General features: G+C 36.8%; 1 protein-coding gene across 3 annotated transcripts in view; it reads right to left on the bottom strand.

The window, feature by feature from the left end:
* The window catches only part of CNTNAP2 (contactin associated protein 2), a 1,976,111-nt gene that overhangs the window by 1,382,097 nt on the left and 567,562 nt on the right, over positions 1–26,452 (bottom strand). For all 3 annotated transcript variants that reach the window (XM_072777573.1, XM_072777574.1, XM_072777575.1), the window contains one exon: positions 18,946–19,056. In XM_072777573.1, the coding sequence (XP_072633674.1) occupies positions 18,946–19,056 (111 nt within the window). The remainder of the gene's footprint in view (positions 1–18,945; positions 19,057–26,452) is intronic.

The raw sequence follows: 26,452 nt of genomic DNA, 5'->3' as shown, positions 1-26,452 counted from the left end.
TCTAACACTTGTTGCTGTGATCTACAGAACTTCTGGCCATTCCTCTAATTTTTTAAAGACACTAGAATCTGATTCCATTTTCCTGTAGAACCCAAGACCTGCCTTTATGGTATCCATGCAGATAACCTATCCAAAATAATAGCCTCATGTTTATTTGACTACCTCAACTTAATTGACTTTCACAAGCCATTGATCGTCCTCTATGGTCACACCCTGGACTTAGTCCTTGCCCATATGTCTGATTTCCCTGAAGTTTTTATATGGCAATGGATGATTATCTGGTGATAACCACCTGTTCTCCTAGTTCTTCATGCCCTTGGCTATATTATATATGGTCTGTGGTTGCTTACATAAGGCTTCTCAGTGCCTATGTTCTCTAAATATAGGTAATCTCAAGGAATGCTTTCTGAATATATTTAAATTCCTAATATGCTGAACTTCCTATCATATATATCCAGAACTCCAACCTAACTTTTTCTTCTCTAGTCCTACATGAATGAGCACTGCTAGAGAAAAATCACACAATTTTATAGACTCTTGCCTCTGAAAGTCATGAAATTGATGATTTTCAACAATTGTGTCCTTAAGCATGTCCATTAACATTTTAGCAATTTGGTTTGAGTCTTTTTTTTAATCTGCACATTATTTTATTTTTTTAAATAAATTTATTTTTTATTGATGTTCAATTTACCAACATACAGAATAACACCCAGTGCTCATCCTGTCAAGTGCCCCCCGCCCAGTGCCCGTCACCTATTCATTGCTTTCTGTAACTCTCCCTACCACCCCCCCGCAAATTTAAAAGCCCCTAAATCCTTCCCCATCTACATACAGCATAGTTTCTTTTAAATTTTATTGAGAAATCTAAAATCATTAAGTGTGATTCTCTTTACATTGTCTTCTCCTATCTACAAACTCCTATATATATTTATCCCCACACTAGTTCTTACTTCTTTTCTCCGGTATCAGAAGATGAATTTATCCACTTATACCTGTTTAAGGCTAACTCCTGTACTTGTTCTTCCAACGAATAATACTGATACAGATAATAATGAAAGCCATCTTCATTTCATGAGAGCTGACCTTGTGCCAGGTAATGTAGTAAGCAAATTACAAAAACTGATCTCATTTATACCTTACAAAAAGCTTATTAGGTAGATACTATTATATTCATTTTATGTATGAAGAAATTGAGTTGAAAGATGTTTAGTGACTTTACCAAAATTACATAGCTAATAAGAAGTAGGAAAAAGTTTTAACTTAAGTCTGAATTAATCTAAAGGTAGTGGTCTTGAACAATATATCATAGTACCTTAGGTGCTAGGACCTAGGACCTAAAAACCTTACCCCTGAAACCTTACCCTACAAGTCATCGAGTTTCTTGACTGTACACTCAACTAACTTTTCCCTTTCTCTAGGCTCCTTTTTTCTCTAAAATATTCTTAGCTCTTGCTTATTAAAAAAGAAAACACATCTTGGCTATATCCCATCTCTTGATTTAACTAAATTTTCTTCTTGCTTTCATCAAAACATCTTAAAAAGGTACCACTCTACATGTGCTGTCTCCACTTCCTCACTTTAAATTCACTCTTCTACACACAAAACTTTGGATGCCTCCCCCAAAATTCTGCTAAAACCACTCTTTTGTTGTTGTTGTTGTTGTTGTTTTTAAACCACTCTTTTAAAGCACACAAGTGACCACCATATTGACAAACAAATCTACATTTTCTTTCTATTACAGGACCACTCTGCTGCATATGACTTTTCATGATCAAAAAAGACACCACATTCTTCTTGTTCTGCTCATATCTCTTTGATCCTCAAATTTATTTGAAGGCTTTTTCTTCCTTAAGCTTTCTTGGTGTTCTGTGTCCAGTTCTTCTTATTCCTTTGTTAAATAACTCTGAAATATCTCAACCCCAAGTATTTCTCCAGAAAGCATGTACATACTAACACCTCTTAAATATAATTATCAAACATTTCTGTTTTGAATTTTTGCTTAGTATATGTATATCTGAATTTCCACATATTTCCCTACATCTACTTTCCTTCTCCATCTATATTATTGGCTTCACCCTCTGATTCACCAGAGATCAAAATTTCGGGGGATCCTTTATTCTTACCTCTTTCTATCTTTTTGTAATCTTTTCCTTACACAGCTCCAACTACATTTTCCTTACTGTTTTTTTCTCTATAAATATTTTAAGAATTTATCATCTCTCTTTTTTTAGAATTGTAAGCCAAGTCTAGGCCTTATGTTATAAAAAGTACATGGAGAAAATTAGAGGGCAAGCATCATTGAGTGAGTCAGTGAATGAATGGGACATTGGGACATTTTTTATGAAGTCATCAGATAACACTTCTATAAGGTGGTGTCATTTGAGTGCAAGTTTGAAGGAACTGAGTATCTAGGAGTGCAGACAGAGTTTTATACCAAGGGCAAGTATAAGAAACAGCAAGGAGGTTTGTGTAGTTGAAGAGGAGAGAAGAATACTAGTAAATGAGGTAAGAGAGATAATGGGTGCAGGCAGATAAATGAGGCAAGATATGATAAATCCTTATAAGGATTTTAGAGGCTTTCCTCCAAAAGTGTGGAAGTGAGGAAGAAATCCACTGGAGAATTTCTGAGCAGAAGAATGAAGTATTATTTCTTAATTTGCAAATGATTACTTATGCTGCTGTGTTGACAAGAGACTAGGGGAATTGAGGTAATAATAGAATAGGGAAATGGAATTGAAAGTGGAGGAAAAATAGGTAATGAGTTTGGGTTGGTCTGAAACCAGGGATTTTGTCTTGCCCCGTAGTGTGACAATCAAGAATCGTAGTGATCAGAATCCATCTGAATCCATATTTCTTACCACATGCTGACTCTCACTTAAAACTCTCACAAAACTAAACTACCAGCTAATCCCCCTTTAACAAACACTGTTTTTGAGTTTGAAGCCTTCGAGTATGTTAAACTATTTAGACGAGATTCTACACAATAAATTCTATTAGCATTTTACCTCCTTCAAGACATATTCCTGAACTCTCCTCAGCAAGTTAGGTCATCTGTTCTCTATGATACCACAGTAACCTTCATACCTATACTGCTACGTGAAATTCTTGGACAATCACCATGTTCATGCCATACCCTCAACCTAGTTCTTCAGTTGTGAGCTGTTTAGAGGAAGCTCATTGTTTTATACAGAACTAAAACAAGTTACTATTTAATAAATATTTGAATGAGGAAATATATAAAGAAAAAGAGAAGCTGGGGAGAAAGCAAAGAAGAAATGAAGGAGAAAAGGAAGAAGGAAGTATTTTTGTCTGTCCCACTAGGAAACTCAGGTCCCTCAGGGACTATGTGGAGAAATTCTTCTATAATCATTTTCCTGGGGCACCTGAGTGGGTTAAGTGTCTTCCTTTGGCTCAGGTCATGATTCCAGGGTCCTGGGATGGAGCCCTTCATCAGGCTCCCGGCTCCATGGGGAGTCTGCTTCTCCTACTCCTTCTCCCTCTGCCTGCCACTCCCTCTGCTTGTGCGCTCTCTCTCTCTCTCTCTCTCTGTCAAATAAATAAAAATAAAATAAAATAAAATAAAATAAAATAAAATAAAATAATAAAATAATCATCTTAAGACCAGTGCTTATACACTTCCGATTTATGCTCTGATCCCACCTGAGCCTTCTTCAAATTTGGAGCTGTCAATACTCGCCAATGTGCTTTAGACACACAGTCATAAGGATGACCATCTGATCTCAGAGTTCCTAAAAAAGTTCCCTTGTCAACATTTTAGATGTTTAAGTCCCACACGCACATGAGTCTTCAGTGCTGATATGTGTTCAGATCAGTACAGGTTTGTTGAATGACTGGATTCTCATTCCCTCTAAACTGAACACCATTTCAAGTCTTATCTGGATATTTACTTAGTCTTGTCTACTAGGCCTTTCCAGGTCTTGACCTGTGTCACTGTACATTAGAACCGGTTGAAAGGACCGAAAAGACCAATGTTGTTATTTTCATCCATATTACCAGTCTAATAGAATTGGTGCTAGCCCATTTGTCCAGACTGGTTCTTTGAAAAGACAGCCAAGTGTACTAAGTTAGCCTTGTTTTGTTGGAGGTATTATGCTTACAATTCAAAACTTAGATCTACATGCAGTAGACAGGGTGTGTGTGTGTGTGTGTGTGTATTTTTATATATATTTATATATACACACATATGTATATATTTTACTTACATACACAGGTGTATATATATATATATATATATATATACATATTTTACATTCTTTTTTGTTACTTCTTTAGATGCAGGATGTCTTAGTAATAAAAAAGAAAGATTGCTAATGTTCTCTCTCAGCCTGAATAACTCAGAGTTACATAAGTGTTTATGAATAATGAATGTCTAATTGAGGTGCCTGAAATATGAATAACTATACTAGTCCATTCGGCAGTGAGATGTAGAATTCTCATTCGACAACAGGATTTTTATTTCCTCATTTCTGCCTTCTGTTATTCCCACTGTTGAGTGTGAAACTAGCACAGATAACACTTGAGAGCGCCTGAGAGCATGAATCCCACTTTTTCTCTGCACGAGCTAAGCCATCCAAACAAAGAAAAAAATGGCAGGGGGAGATCCCCATGAGTTGAGAACAAAGTGAACTTTAAATCTTGACTAATCCAATACACAGAAATAGAATCACAGGGTTTTAGATTGTAGTCTTAGTGAGAAATCTATTTGAATTTAAATTCTTGGCATTCCAGAAGCTGATTAACATGTTTCAGGCTGCTGACAAAACATCTTGCCTGTCTGGCTCTCCTTGGTCAATCCTTGCCACGTTTTTGATGAATTGCTAAGGAGAACTGATGCTTTCCAAATGTATGTCATATCAGTACGAAAAGTTCCAAAGAACTCACAGTACATTAATGTGGAATTGCAACTAAAGGCTAGCACTTGTTCTCTCTAGTTTATTCACTGAGTGGATGCCTTGTCTGCTCTGAGAACTCCTTCCCGGCATTACTAGGAGAACAGAGGGGCCTGGTTGGCATCTCTGAGCCTTTCTACCTATAGTTCTCCTCATGCTGAACCATAGAAAGCTGGGCCATGGCCCAAGGGAACCAAAGCCTGCCTCCAGACCTGTGTAGAGAAATTCCTGACTGACCTAATCATGTAGTAAAGCAGTATTTTTGCAAAAATTGCATTGTTTGGATATATCCAAGAAGCATCACTAAAACTGGGCCGTCTGGGTGTTTCCTCCCCAGCCTGATAGCCACTGAACTTCTGGCACTCCTGCCTGGGAAGAGGTTAGGCTGCTGGCGGGTTACATAGCCTCTCTCCTTTCTCATGTCTCATGCTCAGCTAGGGCTAGTCTTTTGGCCAGGAAACCATTTAACACTGTTTGTTGTTCAAAATACAACTATTTAGTTCACATTTCTCTCTTAATCGTGAATATTCAAATAGGATAGCTTGAACTGAAAAAAGGCACGTATTGCTTTTCTGACATTCTCTTTGAAAATTATTTCCCGTCATAAATGATTAAGTCTTGAATAGTATGTAGAGAAGATAGATAATAACTTTGAAATAATCAGTCAAGTAGTCTTTGTTTTATTTATTCTGCTATAAGAAGATTAGGCAATGGGGGGAAATAGGATCACTTCCCTTGCAAGTCTCTACAGGTTGCCTGGCAGTACGGTCGTCCTACTAAATGGAAACAAAATGAAGGGTAAAATGTAACAAGGCCGAATCCTTCACTGGAAGGAATGGAAGGAGCCATTCAGTCACTGATAAGGATCATACACTGGGATGTTGTCATTATTGATGCCAGATTATCCCCATCTCATACCTGGCGAAGATTGAGTTTATGGCTCATCTACCAGATCTCAAATCTCAGGCATTTTCTATTGTGTGGTGGAGTTTTATTTCTGTTATTCATTTCCTTTCACTTTGTACTGACTTACTGCTTTTTCTTCGTGTGCGTTTTGAATATTGAGAATGTTAGTGACTCAAAAAAATATTGCTTCTGTCAGTTGCTAGCACAGTGGTGCTGCACATCAGTGGTTTTTCTCTCATTTCACTTCTTTCCTGGGAGACAGAATGCTGGTGTCATTGTTTTGTTCCAATCTTTGCTGTTCTCACATATATAATATTTCAAGTACAATTACATCTTTTTTGCCTACCAGCTCATATTATACAAATCTGGAAACAACACTGAAGAAGACTAGGTTTGACTAGTTTTTTAGTGTAAAAAAAAAATGATGTGTCTTTTTAAAATGTATTATAGGAAAATATTTATTTTTATAGGAAAATATTTAAAGCAATATCTTTATTTCTCTTTGCTTATTTAAAACAAAGATAATAAGCATGCAAAGACATCACAAAGTCAGTGTCTACTTCTCAGAAATAAAATAGAGAAATGTGTCTGTTTGTGTTCTAAGACACCAGTGGGAAAACTTTAGCTATACCCTGTAGCCAACTCAAATATTATTCCAATTTTTCCTAGAGAAAAACTCACATAGGCAGGGAGGATGTGTGGAGAATAGAACAGTTGAGTGATTTGAAATCAGTAGAGATTGTGTCAAATGTCCAAATCTCCTTCCATTTAGCTGTGGTCTTGGGCAGGAATCTAAATTTTTTGAATTTAGTTTTCTTATCCGTAAAACTGAGCTTATTCTAAATTCTTTCCCAGGGTTTTTCTAGGAATAAGAGAATGTGTACCTGCCAGCACTGGTTTCAATGTCTGTGAGTATCTACTCTGTGTGAGGCACCACATGTTGGGGATACACAGAGACATGAGACACAGGGCTTGTGTTAACTCATACCCAGCCTCATGTGATCAAGCAAATGCATCTACAATACAGTGCTGTATGCTAAGTTCTAAGATAGAAAAAATATACCTTGAGAAACGGAGAGGGATACCCTATGTAGCCATCAGTGATAACTTGTTGGAAAGGTGACATCCAGGCTCCCTACTGAAGGACAAGCAACATAAGCGTGTTGAAGTCATATCTGTAGAACAGTCTATATAATAAAAATCTAGAGGCCGATGGGAAGTGCTTGTAGGTTAATATTGGGAAAGATTGGGATGGGGCAGGCAAAAGGGCCAACCCCTGGTTTTCTTGGCCGCCCTGCGACTCATTTGTTGTGAATCGGCAGCCCTTCCATGATGAGAAAGGGTCATCATCTCTGCCGTCTAAATCTTCCTCTGGTTGGTACTATTTCAAAGCTCGGATTAATCATCTTCCTTCTGGGAATCCTACTTGGCCCTATGGAAATGCATGGCCTTATCAAAATGTGAAAAGAAGAAGCTCTATCAATCACTCATGAATGACTAATATCACAGAAGCATAGAAAGAAGCATGTGGTTTCAACCTCTCTTCAGAACACTCAGGGAGGGAGAAAAGGAAATAAAGGGTTTTCATCACCTTGACGGTGGAGCCTGTAAGGCTTATCTAGTATTCTGAGCATCATGTGAAGGCAAAACAAACACAAAGCTCAAATTAACAATCCACTAAAATACATATCTACCAGAAACTGAGTAGGGAAAAATCTATAAAATGTGCAATTATGCATTGTCCATACATATGCTCAGGCACAAACCTTCTAATACAAAATAATTCACTTTGGTGCTAGAACAGTCTTCCTGACTGCAGATGTCTGGTGATACAGAGGTAACAGTTATAATCTAGATGAAGCTCCTCCAACTGAAATTAAATAGCGCCGCTCACCACTTTTTAAGTGGGAAAACAGACACAAAGGAACTAAATTCTCTTCCTCTCAGAAGCCGCTGAGAAGAAAATCAAAGCGAAATAAGAACCAGACAACATGAGCTCCTTGCATTGTGAAGAAAACAAAAATAGTTCAGAAAAAGCCAAATAGAAGTGACCTTTGGGTTAAAAACCAGAGGAGTAAAGCTTTCTACATTTTGAGTTTATGTTTCAATATTAAAGAGGCAAGAACAATATAAGTAGACTGTTTTAAAGGCCATGGTTTATTGTCGGCAGTATTCGTGTCAAACATATATCTTGGTTTTAAAGCAAGGCGAGAGTAAACAATGTTGATTGCTCATTTGCAGCATATAGAAGAGGCAGTAGGATGACATAGGCTAAACTGCTTTGAATTGTTATTAGTGGCAATATTTTTAGAATTAGTTTTGGAAGGCACAAGTATAAAAGAGAGGAAATTCTATTTTTTTTAACTCTTCTCAAAGAAAAATGTGTGAAAAGAGTCATTAATTTGCTAAAGGTATTAAGACAAGGGTCTAATTCATTCTAATAAGTATGACCTAACCAGGTTGCTAATAGAGCCTTTACTAAATTAAATCCTCTCAGTGGCTTTGGAAATGATTTGGCCTGTTTCCCCCTCCCCACTCCCACCTCTTCATGAATGAAATAAGGGGAAGGAAGCAAATAGGCAAAGCCCACAGAACTTTCTCTATTCATGGAAGAATTCAGGAGTCCTCCCAGGACACGGTTTCCCTTTGCGTGGTTTTAGTCACCTAAGGTCAACCATTGACTGGAAGTAGATGTCTTCTTTCTGACATGTCACTAGAAGGTCATTACTAGCCTAACACTAAGTCTCAATGCCTACGTCATTCACCTCACTTCATCTCATCACCCAGGCATTTTATCATCTCCCATCATCACAAGAAGAAGAAGGGTGAGGACAATGTAAGAAGCTCTTTGGGAAGAAAGAGACCACATCCACATGAGTTTTATTACAGTACGTTGTTATAGGTGTTCTGTTTTATCATTAGTTATTGCTGTTAATCTCTTACTACACCTAATTTATAAATTAAATTTTATTACAGGTATGTCTGAATGGGAAAAAAGGATTATATATGTTACACACACACACTATTCACTGTTTCCGGCATCCATTGGCAGTCTTGGAATTTAACCCCCACAGATAAAGGGGGGCTACTATAGATACTGAAGAATGATGGAGAGCCACTAATCTGGTAGAGAGGAAATGTAATCATAGGATTCGAAGCATATTTGTCATATGTGTGATTGCTTTTGTCCAGACCTGGTTGAATGCATAGATCCTGTACAGAGCCCCTCACTGGGGAGCATCCTTTAGATGATCCGCTGATGTGAGTGTCCCAAACAGTGACTCCTGGACACACCCTGCTCACTCCTGGCCTTTGTTTTTTCTTTTTGTTTATACTGCTACAACCAGCACACAGAATGTATTCCTTATGAGCCACACACAAGATAATAAGGACTGATAGAATGTGTTCTGTTGCCCAAAGGCACCTGCTATCCATTGGATGCAAGAGTTCAAATTGGAAGTCTCACCCTGAAAGGAAGATCCTGAGATAAGAGGGGCATGCTTTATTAGTTCGATATCATTATCCTGATGATGTCCCCCAATTTTGAAAGCATTGGGAGAATATCGATACCCGGGGGCCACTTCCCAACTGCTGTGCATGTATATTCTAAAAAACTGATAATATGTTAATTTACAACGATGATAACAATGTTTGCTATTGTTATTTATTACCTATCATCATGTGGATCTGAAGGTGGCTACATCAGTGATTAAATAACTTGTGAGATAATTTTTTTGGAAACTGAAAATTGTTATTGAATACTCACTCTTGGTTTAACAAGTCATCCCAACGTAGAGGCAATGAGCATTTTAAGTTTAAAAGAAGCAGAATAATATGTTCAATAAATATGATTCAATATTTTATTCATTCCTTTGGAAAATATTCTTTGAGAGTTGAACATGTGTGCAGTACTATGTTAGAGAAATGCCTTGAGATTGTGTGAAGAATTCTATTTTAACGTGAATACGTCAGATTTGGTACAAATCATTCACATAAATTCTCCACCTTCTTGGCAGAGAGGTGAAGAATATTAAGGCCTCTCTTGGAATAAAATTAGCAAATATCAAAAGGGTAATTAAACATTTAATCTCCAAAACATAAAATTGGCATATATTCTCGAATGGCTTGGAAATAAATATTCAACTTATAAAAACTTGGAGAAGTAGTTCTTCCCAGATATCCTGGTTATTTTTAATATTATTTAATAGAAAGTCTGTCCATGCACAGAAGAACAAGTGTGGACCAGTAAGAATCTGCAGTGTTCCATTAAGACAAAAACCAAGGCATTCTGATCAATCCTGGCTACAAGGTCAGGTACTGGGAGACGATCTAGTCCAAGAGTCCAAGTTTCTCAAGACAGAAGTGAGGTAACTGGGACAATTAAGTAAAGAGAGGAGGCGGTCCTAGATCTCCCCCAAGGCAGAAGGGAAACCTACTTTCTCTAATTCTGCACCAAGAAATCTACAAAGATATATTTATTCTGTACATCTTCTCAAAGTAAATATTTATTTAATTATCTTTCTTTGTTAGTACAGATGTGGTTTTCCCACTCCATATGTCCTAAACTTTATAGGACAAGTACCAAATAGCATGGGTTTCAATATTTCATGTAAAGGAAAATTATAAAGAATGTATTAAAAATATTATAAATCTCTGAATTGATTTTTCACAATGTCCTACTCTTTTACACAATCGGCTATTAATAGTGTGATGAAAGAGAATGTTAGAGAATTAATAACCCAGGCCCATTTCAAAGATAGTAGCAGTGGTTACTGGAATAGCACTGTTCATTCTACCCCATTATTTTCTCAGTGGCACATTTTTTTAAAAGATTTATGTATTTACTTGAGAGAGGAGGAGCAGAGGGATTGAAAATCTTCAAGTACACTCCATGCTGAGCGTGGAGGTCGATGCTGGGCTTGATGTGAGGCTCGATCCCACAACTGTGAGATCATGACCTAATCTGAAACCAAGACTTGGATGCTTAACAGATTGAACCACCCAGGCACCCTTCAGTGGCACATTTTAAGATATTTGCTACAAACACAGCAATCTAGCAGCTTCCTAAAAATAATTAACTAAAAACTGCTCACTTCAAATGCCCCAAATCTGAAAACTCCCTTTTCCAATTAATTCTACAAAAATCCATCATCTGTCACACTATAACCAAAGAGCCTGTAAACACAGTATTTTTACAAAGATACTGAACTCTTGGGACATACCTGTACTTCTAAGTGTATTAAACAAACTCTGTTTAAAATACATGATAGGTAGACTGGTTACATTTTGAAAAGCATTTCCTAAAGTGAAAATGTGTTCTGCTGGACTCAAAGATCCATTGCATGGCCAAGAGGGTCTCTCTGATTCCCCCAGGGAAGATCCCAGAACACAATGTTTGTCCAGAGGGTTTTATTGTGAAAATGTGTGTATGTATGTGTTCATAGCACATACTAACATCACACATCTTGTGAAACAGTGTTCTAGGGGAAATTCTACAAAACCCAACATAGATTTCTTTGGGGAACACAAAAGAAGGTATTAAAATTCCAACATTATAAAATATGATGCCACAGCAAAAACACAGCGATATTATTTGCAAATTAAAAAGGCATGTCTAAACAAATTTATGAGCCATTCCCTGGTGACTCTGCTTTCAACATTCTATCATTTTTTAACAAGTGTCAAGGATACAAATGTATCCTGTATTGCACATTGAATTTTTTAAAGCTCCCACTAAAGCCAAAATTTTGATTTATATTTGTGAATTAAAGTAAAAAGAATAAATTAAAACTTACAATGTTAGTTAGATGAGAACTCTCATCCAACTGGAAAAGTGAATACAGAAACCTACTGATGACTTTAGAGAAAATCACTTAAAATCTGATTTTTAAAAACAGAATTTCTTAGGTAACGGAGGAAAAATATTTTTTATTCTCCCTAATGTCCAGAACAATTATTTTTGGCTTTTCTGAGGATCATAAAGTTAATAAATAAGTATTATATTGGACTCTTTTAAGATCTAGTTCAAATCATATAAAGGTAATCAGAACAAAATAACGCAAATCACTGGCATAAACTCATTTGAAATGAAAGGAATTTGAAGAGAAAAGACTTGGGGAATATTTAAGTTAATGTAAGCAGCAGTCTGGTTATGCAAAACTTATTAAAATTATTTAAAATGTTATTTTTAAATCTTTCAATTATTATGATTTTTTTTTTCTTAGATGATGATAGGGGAAATCCATACACACGTTGGTAAATATGCAAATTCTAGCAATCACTCTACAGGGAGATCTTTTTTTTTTTTTTTTTTTTAAGATTTTATTTATTTATTCATGAGAGACACACAGAGAGAGGCAGAGACACAGGCAGAGGGAGAAGCAGGCTCCCTGCAGGGAGCCGGATGGGGAACTCCATCTCTGAGCCTAAAGTAGAGGCTCAATTCCTGAGCCAGCCAGGTGTCCCAGGAGGTCTTGCATTTGTTAAGACAAATGTATTCACTTGCTTTGAAATACTAATATCTACACTCTTGTTTTTGGAAGTTGAGGGCAATTGGTGGGAAAGAAAGTAATATTTATTACAACAAATATTGTGTAGATTATTTCACTTAATCTTCATAACAGCTCTGCTAAAGTATGTAAGTGATTCCATTTTAAAATATAAATAAGGGGCCCGTACCTTCAAGATCACTCTGGAATAATTATTATAGAATTCTTGCACTGTCAAAGTTCCTGGTTTGGATGAGATGTTGTATAGTGAACATAGAATTTACGAAATGGAGATGCAAAAAGATTTATAAGTGACGGATACTATGCTCATCCTTGGTTGATTCCATATTGGAATCTAGTTACACATGAATTCAAGTCATTCTCTCTTCACTGCTCCGCACTGCATCAGAGCCGACGAAGTCAGCAGGGGTTTTTTGGAGAGTAATTCAAAGATGAAGAACTATGGCCAGTCCAAAGAGGAATGGCAAATATTCTAAAGTGCTACATTGGAAAATCAATCCTCTAGATTATTCTGCTCTCAAGGATCTCCTCTTTAAGGGCAAATTCTCCTAGAAAAAGTAACATTTATGACTAATGAATTCACACCAATGCTCGTTGAGTAGGAAAAGGAGATTAAGAGAAACAGTAAGTGGTAGAGGCTGGAGGAGAGAAAGAGGGGAAATAGTGGAGTGGAATCTGCCAACATGGACAGAAGTTCAACAATCCGGGGGCGCCTGGATGGCTCAGTTGGTTAAGCATCTGCCTTAAGCTCAGGTCATGATCCCAGGGTCCTGGGATAGAGCCCAGCAATGGGCTTCCTGTTCATTGAGGAGTAGGCTTCTCCCTCTGTTCACTCCCCTCTCCCAGCCCCCCCTCAAATAAATAAAATCTTCCAAAAAAAAAAAAAAAGTCCAACAATTGTGAACTCAGTCTATTTAATAATTTAGGCCTTGATGTTACAGCCTAAGGGAAGAGCTTCCTAATAAAGGCTAAGAATATTCTGGCAGGCATTGTTTCCAGGAGAGGGCAGTATGGAACAGGAATGAATGGGTCGGGTACTGGAGAGAGCAGAAAAGCACCAGTAGAAGGCATTACTGGCAAAATGAGGCCTCCCAGAAGCATTGTGGTCACTTTCCCAACTCAGAGTGTATCAGTTACAGTTTAATTAGTAGTGACATATCCTTTTAGCATTTAAAGCAGAACAGGGAAGAAAAGAAAGTAAAAGAAGAAATGGTATTTTACAAATGTAATTCAGGGACAGGAGAATTGAGGGTGCAATAAAGAGAAGTTTCTTTTCCAGAAGCAGGGAAGACCTCTGAGGAGCCATGAGGTAGATTATTTGCGGAGCGACTCAGGAGCCTCAAAGAGGTGTTGGAACATGTGTAAGCACGGACGTCTAAGTAGAGGAGGTCGGGATTTTGCTAATTACTAAAGCTCCCTCTTGGCCAACAGGAGGCAGAAAATGATGAAGGCAATGATTTGACCAAGCCAAGTTCTCCAGGCATGGCGGCAATTATTAACTTCAGCGGTGTCTTTTAAGGGAAGGTAAAGACCGTAGTTCTTTTTAAGATACACGTGTGGACATTAAGAGATCTGTTCCAGCAGCCTTTCCAGATGTCTATTATACACATATTCCTCCCAGAAGTGATTATCAATTATGTGGCTTACAAATGCAATCTGTTCTCCCTGCTGGAAGAAATAAAGGATAAATATCCTCAAAACACCACCCCCACCACACCTCTCTGCCCTTTGGTTTAATAGAGAAGATGACAGGTTCCTAAAATGGAAGGAATATCCAGGAAGCAAATCTAAAAGGAAGTCTCTGAAGAGCAGAGTGTATTGTAGGATCTCCTGAGGAAAAGGAAGTGATAAGAAGGTGGAAAGAAAGAAAAGTATTCAAGATCCTTATCACTCAAGAAACTCTGAGCTTTCATGACTGAGTTGCTCTGGCCATAGAGGCATGAATCAAACTTGGCTTATATCTTCCAGCTCTTTTTAGGTTCATTCTTTGGGCTAATTCCAGTGCAGCACCAATGTCGCCTCATCTGGCAAAATCGAGCATGAAGATCTCTAATCTGTGGTCACTGGAGGGAGAAGAGGACCAGGAGACAGAATGGCTGTCCCCCTGGGGCAGTAGAAAGAGGATGATTTCTACAAAGGCGAGTGAACTGGATTGTTGAAAGTCTGGCAGAAGAAATGACCTGGCATTGCTAACTTGACATTCTATCTAACAAGATTGTTGTGAAGATCAAGGGACATTTACAACATTTTGTAATCTGCAAAATACTATGTAAATGTAAGGTAGTGTTTTCCTCCTATGAGGCTCTCAAAGATTTTGTATCTTTGCTAATGTTCAGATAGATTAACCCATTTAATTGCTATGGACGTGGAATGACACAAGACTGGGACACCTGTAGCAAATTAAGAACTGGGAGAGAGAGATCCAGATGACCGATCACAGGGGATTGGTATTTTTATAAAACAAACAAGCAAAAACCTAAAACGTAGAGCAATAGTAGGTTCCAAAGGACATAGTACAATGACATGTGGAGTTTCCATTTCCCCCCAGTTTTGTCATAAACTGGCCCCTGCCATCAAGGTTGTAGTAGATGGATTTGTACTGTGGGGACCCAAAAACTAAACTCATTTTTTTTTCGCATACATGTCAATCTGTCATCTGAATGTATATTTGCATTATACTCTGACTTTCTATGTTTTCAAAACCTCAATCTCTCCAAAATGTATTTGAGGAAAATCATTTAAATAAATGATAAAACTTGAAGTAATGTTAATCAACATAATGCTCAACTGAATTTGTTCTTTTCCGTATTTGTATAATTGCTAAATTATGTTATTTCATCCTTCTCTATTGGTATATGATCTTCTTGCTCTCAGACGCTTATATAGTGTATGCATTACATGATTCTTGCCAATAGTGAAGAAAATATATGCCCACCAACATATATATTTATATAGGTATATAGATATAAATATATAAATGTCTATAAATATATATGAAAGATATATATATCTTATATAATATATATCTTTTTATTATAGTTTTATAAAATAAAATAAATAAAATAAAATAAAATAAAATAAAATAAAATAAAATAAAATAAAATAAAATAAATTCTTTGGAATTCTCTGCCGCATGTATCTGCCTTTGAAGTGTGTAATATTTTACACTAACAAAAGAATCTATTCTTAATCAACATGAATTATTAGCCATTTATACTTTAGTATGAATTTCAGTCAACCTGGCTTCTCTCCAAAGAGCATTTGCGTATGAACTTTATAAGAGAAAAATAAAGTTCTGTTTATTATGAAGATAACCATATGTAGTTTTTTTTTTCCTTTTTTTGAAAGGAAATAACCCTCCTCTCTGATGCTTGCTACCTTGGCCCATACTGAGGTCATCAACTAGGGTTGAGGCTAGCCCTGCACGGGGTGTCCTGCATGTACCTTCAGAACTAGTGCAGCATGAGGAGTACAGATATAACCAGTTGTGTGACAGTCCTAAACAGGTAGATAGGACATGATGGATTAGGGGAGGAAGTTATATGCAAATATACACAATATGCCACTGATAAGAAAAGGGGTCTTTGGGAGCCAAAAAGTAACTAAAGCCACAGAATAACGAATGTTGATACGAATCAGCCAATGTTGATAAAATGGGCAAGAAGCAAGTGTAAATCTAAACTTACATCCCTGCGAACTACTGCACCATACCTTCATCCTAATGCATGACAATGTATCATATCAATAGTCAAACGGAGATAAGCTTTTAGTCAAACAACTAGAAAACCATAAATTTTGTTTATAGTCTTTTGCTTTTGAAATAGCTTTCTTTAAAAAAAGAAATAACTTTCTTTTTTGGAAATACACTGTACCTATAGATCTTTGTATATAAATACGTAGGAATATACATTTACATTCTATAAATTATTGAGAAACCTATTATAAAGAAAGTGAAGACATTCTTCAATTCTCACCCTCTGGTTAAAAAATAAAGTTAACTTTTACAAGTTTAATTTCAGATACGTTACTCTATATATATGAGTAGATAAATAGGTAAATAGCTCTAAATAATTCAAAGTGGCATCTTGTACTATCTTAAAACAGACAAAAAAAGACTTTAATATAACTACTTGAATAAGAACAACCACACACACACAGACACACACACACACACACACACACACACAAAAACAAAACTTTTGGTTTCTTCGCAAGAGATGGTTTCCTTGAGAAAGCAAAGGCAAGATAAATTTGCATTCAAAGTTACAGTGTCTAGTGGCCCCCTCTTCTGAAACGCTGGGGAAAAGTCGTACATCTTTTAATTCCCACAATTTGGTATTTTTAGATTCTTGCATCTATAAAATTTATACTCTGTTCTACAACTGTAGTTCCTACATTGTTTACTTATGGTATATTTAAATGGATTCACTGTGTAGCACCAGGCATTTGACCAAGGGTTTCTTTCTTTCTTTCTTTATTATTTTACTTCAAGGATCTCATTGTTGATTACATTGTGTCATTTGTGTTCCCAAAGAGGTTATATGCTTGAGGTAACCTGACTTACCTAGATTCTCTGGGTATAAAATTCCCCATATTTCCCTATTAAACATTCTAAGGAAATAATATTTTGTGACTCTACTTCCTCTCATTCAAGTTGATCTCTCAATGCCAGGACACTTCCTTTAGGGAATATTGTATCTTCTTGACATCTAGGAACATACATGTTATTTCTTTTCTCTTACACAGTTTGTTCCAGATTTCCTAGTACTTGGCTGGCCCGCATCATAATTATTATTTGGTTATGGCCAATTTCTTGTTTCATGATTTTCTACCTATACATATTTTTTACTTGTTGTTTTTAGTGACTTATAGAAAATTAATGAATTAAAATTTTCATTACTTTGACATCTTTAAGCAAAAGTTTTGATAACCTATAGTAACTTACCAACTCTGTTATGACCATAACCTATTTTCATATAATGAAAAGAGCAGCCACAAAGACTCAGACAACAGACTGGTGGTTCCCAGAGGCAGGGGGTGGGAGTATCAAAAGTTCTCAATTTCCAGTTATACTATAAGTAAACCATTATAGCTAGCAATACTGTATTACATATTTGAAAGTTGCTAAGAGTAGATCTTAAGAGTCCACATCACACACACAAAAAAATTCTAATTATGCATGGTGAGACATGTTAACCAGACTTATTATGGTGATCATTTTGCGGTATATACATATATAAAATCATTATGCTGTGCCCCTGAAACTAAGAGGTTACATGCCAATCATACTGTATTTTTTTTAAAAAAAGGAAAATTGTGAAAATCTAGCAGCTAACTAATACTACTTTTAAATCAAAACAATATATATTTTAAGATTTGTTCTCCTCCACTTTTGCCTGTGTATCTGTCTTTCATCAAGTCTTTTTACTAATTAAAGTGTCTTCATACACCTGTGAATTTCTGTACATATTATTCTACCCTTTTCTTACCTATTTCTTCTCCTTTTTGGCCTTTCTGAATCTGATATCTCTTTCTCTCTTTTCACGTGTCATTTTTTAATTTCGTCCCCTCTTTCTTCTTTTTATCTCCCTCTTTGGCTTTTCTCATGGTCTCTTTCTTTTTCACCTTTGTTTCTTTTTTTTTTTTAAATAAATTTATTTTTTATTGGTGTTCAATTTACCAACATACAGAATAACACCCAGTGCTCATCCCGTCAAGTGCCCCCCTCAGTGCCCATCACCCACTCACCTTTGTTTCTTTATGCTTCTTTCCTCTCTCTCTCTCCTTTTCCTCCTTGCCTTGCTTCCTTCCTTATGTTTTTTTTTTTTTTTCTTTAAGTTGGCCGTGTTGTGAGTTTAGTATTTCCTGTTTTACTGATTACAAATTATGGTCCTTGTGGGTTGATCCATATTTATCCAAGAAAATATTTTTCTTTTTTTTTTAAGAAAATATTTTTCTTTCCTAAGTTGTCATTCATTCTTATTCATATTAGTGTCCCTTTGAAGCAAGACAGTCTTAAATTTCTGGCCTTAATCCTTTTCTTTTATTCTCTATGGATTACTGTCTACTTTTAAATTATCATTTACTAATTAATATTGTAACTCTACAACCCCAAACTCAAATTTTAGTTGCAAATGTGTAACTATCTTTTACACACCTCAATAACAAAATTAAATTCTGGGCACTGGGGGCAGATATTAGCAAGGATAACTTTTTTTATCCTATATTTTCAATAGTTACTGTTTATCTAGTATTAAAAATAAAAAATAAATTAGTGAATATTTTTTCTTTAACTGTATACATATTTGAAATCAATTCATTGTAACTTTTTTCTAAGTGATTTTCCAACTACTATGAACTTCCTTAACACAGAATTTTTATATCATTTGGAATTATCATGTACAACTTCAAAAATTCTTCCTCTTTAATTTACTGTCTCTTACTTGCAACCCAAATTTTCCTTTATCACTCCCCTATAATGACTATAAAAGAGGTATAGTATCTATGAGGTGTCTGCTAATAGCTATTGCACAAGAAAATATATTTTAGAGATGCAGTTTTAAATATCACATGTTCTTATTTAACACATTTACTGACAAAGGAAATAAAAAGTGCCTTACCCCCTCGCTTGTTGATCTTGGCATAGCCAGGAGAATAGCTCCCAGACATGGAAGACGAGCTGCTGAAAGCTACATGGGGGAGTCCAGACACAAGTGGTTCATCACATTTTTCTGAAGAGAAAAGAAAAGAAAAGAGAGAGATTAAATATCTTAAAATAATGATGTGGATTTTAGTTAAAACAGTTGTTGAATACCGTACAAATATAACAATCTATGATAAATTTAGCAAATGATCAGAATTTAGACAATTCAAATGTGACAATTTAAACAAATGATTGTTAAGAGTTATTGCTATGACAACATGCTTTATGCTGATGGGCCTCAATGCAGACCTGCTCTCAAAGAATCATGAGGAAAGGTGGTGTTTCTTTTAACAAGCTTTGGAAAAGCTGGCATCCTCTGGAAATCTTCAGGGATTTATTCATTATGGGGTAGAGGATTAGAAAGGTTGATTAGAAACAACCTTGGAGATTGGAGGAAGGAAGGTTAGAAGGAATCCTACCAAAGCCTGAGAAATAGGTGTCAGTGAGGGAGAACAAGAATAATCATCACCCTGAAAGAGTCCTGCCATCTGCAAAATTAAGCAGGTACCATCATACTCAGCCAATCAACTGCCCGGGGAACCAGGTGATCCCTCAATTGCATTCTTCACTTGGCTTCTTCCATGGCCATTAATTTTTTGTGTTCCATCCTTCCTCAGTACTGCTTACTCCAATTCCTTTGATGGCTCTCTCTCATTTTCCTAATGTCTAAAGGTTCAAGTGTCCAGGACTCAACTCTTGGATCTCTTTGAGGTCCACATGTGCTCTCCGGGAAACCACAACGGGGCTTGTATGTTCGCATTCTGGAATATCCCAAATCCTTCCCCCATGCGTCACCTGGTCCCAGTGGCCACCAGGGATGGCTGTTAGGAAAGACTGCGTCCTCCCTTGTTTTTCTATTGTTCTGCCCACAGTAGCCAGGGGATGATTACACATATAAGTGGGCAAATAGCTCCTGTGCTCACAATATCCATCGGCTCCTGCTCTGAATCACTCAGAATAAAGTCTGAAGCCCTCCAGTGGCCCACAGTGGCCACCAGACTGGTCACATCTCTCTCTGGCACCCTTGTCCATTGCTGTCCACCTCTAGGGCCCTCTTCCTCTTATTGCAACAACAAGCCAACTCTTGCCATGGCCCTCACCATTACTCTTCCAGCTACCACAAGGCTCTTCCCTCTGGTCTCCGCTCAATGTCACCTTTCACTGCTGCAGACTGGCTTCTCTAGTCTGCCCAGCGAAATGAGCATGCTGCTACTATCACCCTCGGTATCCACTTCTGGCATTCTTTTCCTTCAGAGCACCCAGAACCACCTGGCATGTAGGTTCTCACTCGTGTAGGTTTTCACTTGTTTGGTTTCCTTTTTCTCCCACTAGGCTGGATGCTCTACGGGAATCAAGTTTTTGGATAGTCTGCTTAATGCTTAGTCTCATTAAGACCACACCTGGCACTCAGCATACACTCTAAAAACCTTTGTAGAAAAAATAAATAAATAAATAAATAAAAATAAATAAAAACCTTTGTAGAATGAGTGAGTGAATGAATGAATGAGAAAAAGAACCAACTAAACCTGACAACTGCAGAGTCCCAAAACATAATGTTGAATTACGAGATGACACATACACCCCCTAATTGTTAGAGAGGTCGTCTTCAATCCACAACAAATGTTTACACATGCTCAGTGCTGTTTAATAAGACAGAGAGTTACACTACATATTCTAGAACACTTTCTACTTCAGGTGTATATAAGCAGAAGAAAACTTAAGCAACAGAAGGAATGAACTAGTTTTCTTGAAAAGTCATTCAAGTGGAGTGAAGTCCCCAGTGATACTGGGGAAACGAATTATTATTCATTATCTCACCACTCAAGTGTATACAAATCTGGAGTTAAAAATGAACATATCCATCCTTGTAAAATATAGTTAGATTTCTTATTTTTCTTAGTTATAACACAAGTACCTCTGGGAAATATGGTATATGTGTATGAATATATTCCCCAGAAAGCTAAATGTTAAAGGATGAAAAAATGAACATAAAATTTATTTTTAAGGTATCAATTCACAAAGTGAGAATCTACAGTGAAGGATTTTGTCTTAATTGTTTAAAAATTTGCTATTCAGGTTAGCTGCCAATGATCGCAAATATAAAACCTTGATTTCTCAAGTGCTGACTCTTTGAATCTAACTTTTCATAATCTTTTGATGAAAGTTCCATGTTTGCTTGGAGTAATCATTACTTCCAAATTCCCCATTTTTTTTTAATTTTTATTTATTTATGATAGTCACACACAGAGAGAGAGAGAGAGGCAGAGACACAGGCAGAGGGAGAAGCAGGCTCCATGCACCGGGAGCCCGACGTGGGATTCGATCCCGGGTCTCCAGGATCGCGCCCTGGGCCAAAGGCAGGCGCCAAACCGCTGCGCCACCCAGGGATCCCCCAAATTCCCCATTTTATTAGGAATGTGCTAATATGCATTCCCTTTTGTCTCTTCATTCAAATATACACCCAGCACCCATGCTGTGCAGGCACAGCAAATACAGTAGATGATACTGACAACGTACCTGTCATGGAATTTATGTTTTAGTGGGAACTACAAACTAAAACAAAAACAAACAGATGAAAGCAAAAAATTAATGTATGATGTGGTGATAAATACTACAGATGCATTAAATATGGAAGAAGGGGCAGGTGGTTGGGGGGTACAGTAGAGATTGGGAGGGGCTGTGTTTTGCTCCTTTGTCAAGGAAATTCTCTTGCATTAGGTGATATCTGAGTAGTAATCTGAAGGAAATGAGGTGAGCTTATTGATTTCTAACATCAGGGCACCTAAGTGATTGAGTGCCTTTGGCTCAGGTGGTGATCCTGGGGTCCTGGGATTGAGTCCCACATCCAGCTCCCCACAGGGAATCTGCTTCTCCCTTTGCCTGTGTCTCTGCCTCTCTGTGTGTCTCTCATGAATAAATAAATAAAATCTTTAAAAAAGAAAGAAATCAATAAGATCATGTGAGCAGAAACATTTACTAGGGCTGGCTTATACCCCACAATGAATGGCTCATTTTCCAAAATTGAACATTCAATGCATATATAGTGTTACATTGAAAGTAATTAAAATGGCGTTGATGAATAATTGATTAATGATCCATTAGCTAGTTTAAATTTAGAACTTAAATATATAGCATTTATAAATCCTGAACATAGTTTACCCTTATTACATTTGAACACTTTGTACTTCCACAAATGGATCATCTTCATACTGAATTTGAAATTTTTCACTAATTAAGAAAATCATATAAATCAGAATAACAAATAACAAAATTAGAATAAAACTGAGGTCAGGCAAGTAAGCTAAGAGCATATAAGAGATTATTTGAGTGTTTGTTTTTTTTTTTTAAGGTGGCTACAAAATTATCAGAATTTAAACTTTGGCTATCTCACATCCTTCTAAATTGAGATATAACCTATAGCCACATATTTAAGTAAGAAAAATGGTACATGTGCTGTATGTTCTCCTGGAAGACTTTAATCACAAATATTTATTGAGATCTTACTCTATGCCTCGTACTGTTCTAGCTACTTTGGGCAATAATAATTAAAAAATAACCCATTTCCTCCTGAGTCCAATAATATATAAACCCATATAAAATAATTAAACCTGAACCAAGAGGATAATCTCAAACAGTCCATGATTCAGTGATGAATAAAATATAATCAAGTACTGAAAGCAACAAATAAATTTAAAATACAGGGCTTTGTTTAGTGAGTTGCTCGTTACTGTTGGCTCCATCATAAATGCACTACCTTGAGGATGTCTCAACCCCCTTTCTACAGATGAGTCACTCAAAATATGAGCACATTAGCTAACTTTCTCCCAAGCTTTTAAAACTCCTAGCATTGTCAAGTACAGGAGTTCACAAACTATGTTCTACAGGCCCAGCTCACTTTTGTAAATTTAGTTTTATTTGTTTTCAAATTCGCAGCAGAATGTCACAAAGAGAGGCCATATAACCTCCAAAGCTAAAATATTTACTATCTGACCTTTTACATAAGAAAAAAAAAAAAAAAAACCCTTCCAACCTCTGGTCTAGTATAACAAATAGTATCAGGGAACATATAAATAATGAATATGACCTTAAGAATTGAAGGAATATAGACAGGTGGAAAGAGAGTTGAGAACATTCTAAAAGAGGAAAGAGCTCAAGGAAAATCATGGAGGCCACAATGGGTATCAAATATCCCAGGATGGTTAGAGCAGCATGCTGTGCATGTACATATTGCACGCTGAGTACTGTGATGAACCATCCAGTTTTATTTATTTCCATTTATTTATTTATTTATTTATTTATTTATTTATTTATTTCCAACTGTAATAATGGTTATTACACATTATATATTCCAACGAGTCAGCTTGCTTGTTGTGTTAGAACATGTGTCTTAATATTCTGCAGACATTAAATATTAGTAAATTAGGCAAATCCCTGGAGCACGTTAGAGTTTTTATAGAAGCGGAGGAGGACAACCGGGAGGAGGTGTAGAGACAGAGAGAGACTGCTAACATCTGAAATAATTTAGTATTGTATTTCCCCATATTGGGATGTCTTCCAAAACTACGGCCACACAGCTACGGCAAATATTTGGTCTCCAGTGCACTTCCCTTCCAGGGAATCTTGGATGAGAACTAAAAAAGCAGATGGGTCTTGAGTTTTATTTTCACACAATTTCAGTCAATCAGGAAGAATTATGTACTAATTCAAGCTGGAACAGAGGCGATCATTGACAAACAAAGATGACAGGCCGGTTGCCCTTCACCTCAGAGAGCCTGGCTGGGAGGGGTCTCTTTTGGCAAAAGGATACGGGCAAGAGGGGTGGACAAGCTCAAAGAACTTTAGGATGCATGCAGTGGACATGAAAGATGGCCTTCAAATGCGTCTCTGGTTGAAAATGATGTTGGAGGAGTCTCACCACACAGCATCTTTTAAAATTAGAGTGCTCGAAATATACGTTTTATGTCTCACATTTGGAAACATAAGCCTGATAAGCAGAAAACAAGGACAACAAAGAACTCCAGAACCAGCATTCTCAGGACAGCAATTCTAGCAACATCCTCATTCACGCTTTTCTTTAAAAAGCCACCGTGAAAGGCACATTCTCAGAGGAATACACCCCTTAATGGCCTCTTTATGTCCTGTGCCTTCAATTCCTAACTTCTGAAGCTGGAGCTACATTACATCTACCTGCATGTTTACCCTGCCTCAGGTTTTATAACCTCCTCTCCATAGTAAGGACAAATTTAAGAGGCCAGAGCTCCCTCTGACCTCCTCTCTTTCTAATCAATAGGCCCCTGCCTTGCTCCTTATGGCCCCGACTATCTTGAACTACAAGCTGGGTCATTGTGATTTTTACCCTCTCTGGCCATGCTGTAGACTCTCAGTTCCTCCCAGAGAGGCTCTGGCTCTCTGTTGTATTCATTTCCAGGTCCTGAGTCCCATTTTAGTGCTCAGGAGCATCTCGCCTCCTGCTCTGAAATTTCCTTATGCTCTGTCTACTTACCCGCATGCCTGACTATTGCCAATTATTTTATTCACCAGCCTGAGTATGCCGCTACCTGGGAATCCACCTCAAGGTTACCGTGTCCATCCTACTGCTCACTATGTCATCCCCTGGTGCCATTTGCCTGACTTCCTAGACAGTGTGCTGTTGGCCACGTTGCTTCAAAGACAGTGGGGGAAAGCCCTTGAACAAACAAAGCACTATTTCCAGTCTAGCCTAACGGGTAGTTTCAGGGTTTGAAGGAAAAGGAGACTGTAGCCTTGACTCAAGTGCTTCCTGAGTCATCACCAAGGTCAGTCTACCACCTTCAGGTCTTCGTGAGCTCTAAGTAGCATCACTTCCCTCACTCTGACCTAAGGAAGACTTGCATGGGGTCTAACACATCTATAGGTGTCAGATGCTTTACTCCCAAGATTGTGACTTCTTCTTCTCATTTCCTCTTCGATAAAGAAAGAAAAGGAGAAAGAAGAAAAAAAAGGAAGAGAGGAAAGAAACAATAACCTCACAATGTTTCTTTACAGCTGTGGCAGGCACACTATTTTTATTTCCTATAAATCTGGGCAGCTGATTACAGAAATATTTTGTTTCAATGCACTCAAAAACATGGTGCTTTGTCTCTCATCAGCATGCATTACTTGAACAGGCACTATGTTTTTCACCTCAGAATTTTGCTAACTTTAGCATTCTGTTAAAAAGCAAAAACAAACTTAGATCCTTCCATATGTCATCTGTGCAAATCTCATACCCCCATCACTTCTCTTTATAGAAAGGGTGTCATCATATCTGGAGGCTAAATTTTGTCTAACTTTAACAATTTATATTATACAATATTCAAATATGGTGTTACTTCTTAAAAACATACGGAAAGTCCGGGAAATGGAAATACAACATTCTCTATCAGCATATTTTTAAAAACCAATTTTGTTTACATAGTTGAGGTCCACTGTTTTTTAACATAATGCTGTCTACTAAATATTTTCTTGGGATAGTTGTGCCTTTCAATGATATTATTAGGTTGAGGTTTCCCTAATATTTGCCTGGAAGAGAGAACGTGCTCCGCACAGACAAAAGATCTAGATTTTATCTCTAGCAATGAATTTGAATGACTTAATTTAATTTTATCTTACCCACAGTCTCCTCAGTTTTTCCATTATTTCAAGAGTTCTTTCCCAGTTTTGAATCAGTTGTTCTATGATTTTCAAATCATAGCAATAGAAAATAAGTAATAGTTTAAAAATCTGTGTCATAGGATTATACTAGAAAACCTTTGCTCTTCCTTTGGGCAAAAACAACATTGACTCTAACTCATCCCTTGTTTAATATTTCTTTGTTTAAATCATATTTTCTCCCCCCCCTTTTCTTTTTTCTTTTTTCTTTTTTTTTTAACAGTTCATGCACTGCTTTGTGTCCCTCCCACTGAAGCTTCTTTGGCCCACTCTTTGTCACGGGAAATAAGATCTGTTATTTTCCTAATCCTATAAAATTCCACACTATACAGAGAAAGCAAAGATTCTCATAATCCATAGAAGTAATCACTGTTAAAAAAAAAAAAAAAAGAAGTAATCACTGTTACTGGTCTTCACAGATATACCCCCACACACACCACGTTTAATATCACAGATACATAAATATAAACAGGAACATTTAAAATCTAGTTGGTAGCATACTATTTTACTCAATAATCTATTATGGGAATCTCCATACAAATACTGACTCACTGTTGTATATTTTGTTTTATAAAGAAATATTTTATTATTTGTATTATCATCTACCTGGCAAAATTAGATTACTTTGCAAAGAAAAGAGCACAAGAATGCCTGAGTGTTACATCACTGGTAAAATACTTTATGCGATTGAGAATTGTTTTTCCATACAATCTGTGGAAGAATTGATTTGGTTTGTTGACCTGCCCCACGAAAGG

The sequence above is a fragment of the Canis lupus genome, chromosome 15 (assembly GCF_048164855.1).
Source record: "Canis lupus baileyi chromosome 15, mCanLup2.hap1, whole genome shotgun sequence".
Lineage (NCBI taxonomy): Eukaryota > Metazoa > Chordata > Mammalia > Carnivora > Canidae > Canis > Canis lupus.
Note: the sequence above shows the minus strand (reverse complement) of the source record. Positions and strands in the feature narration are given on the sequence as shown.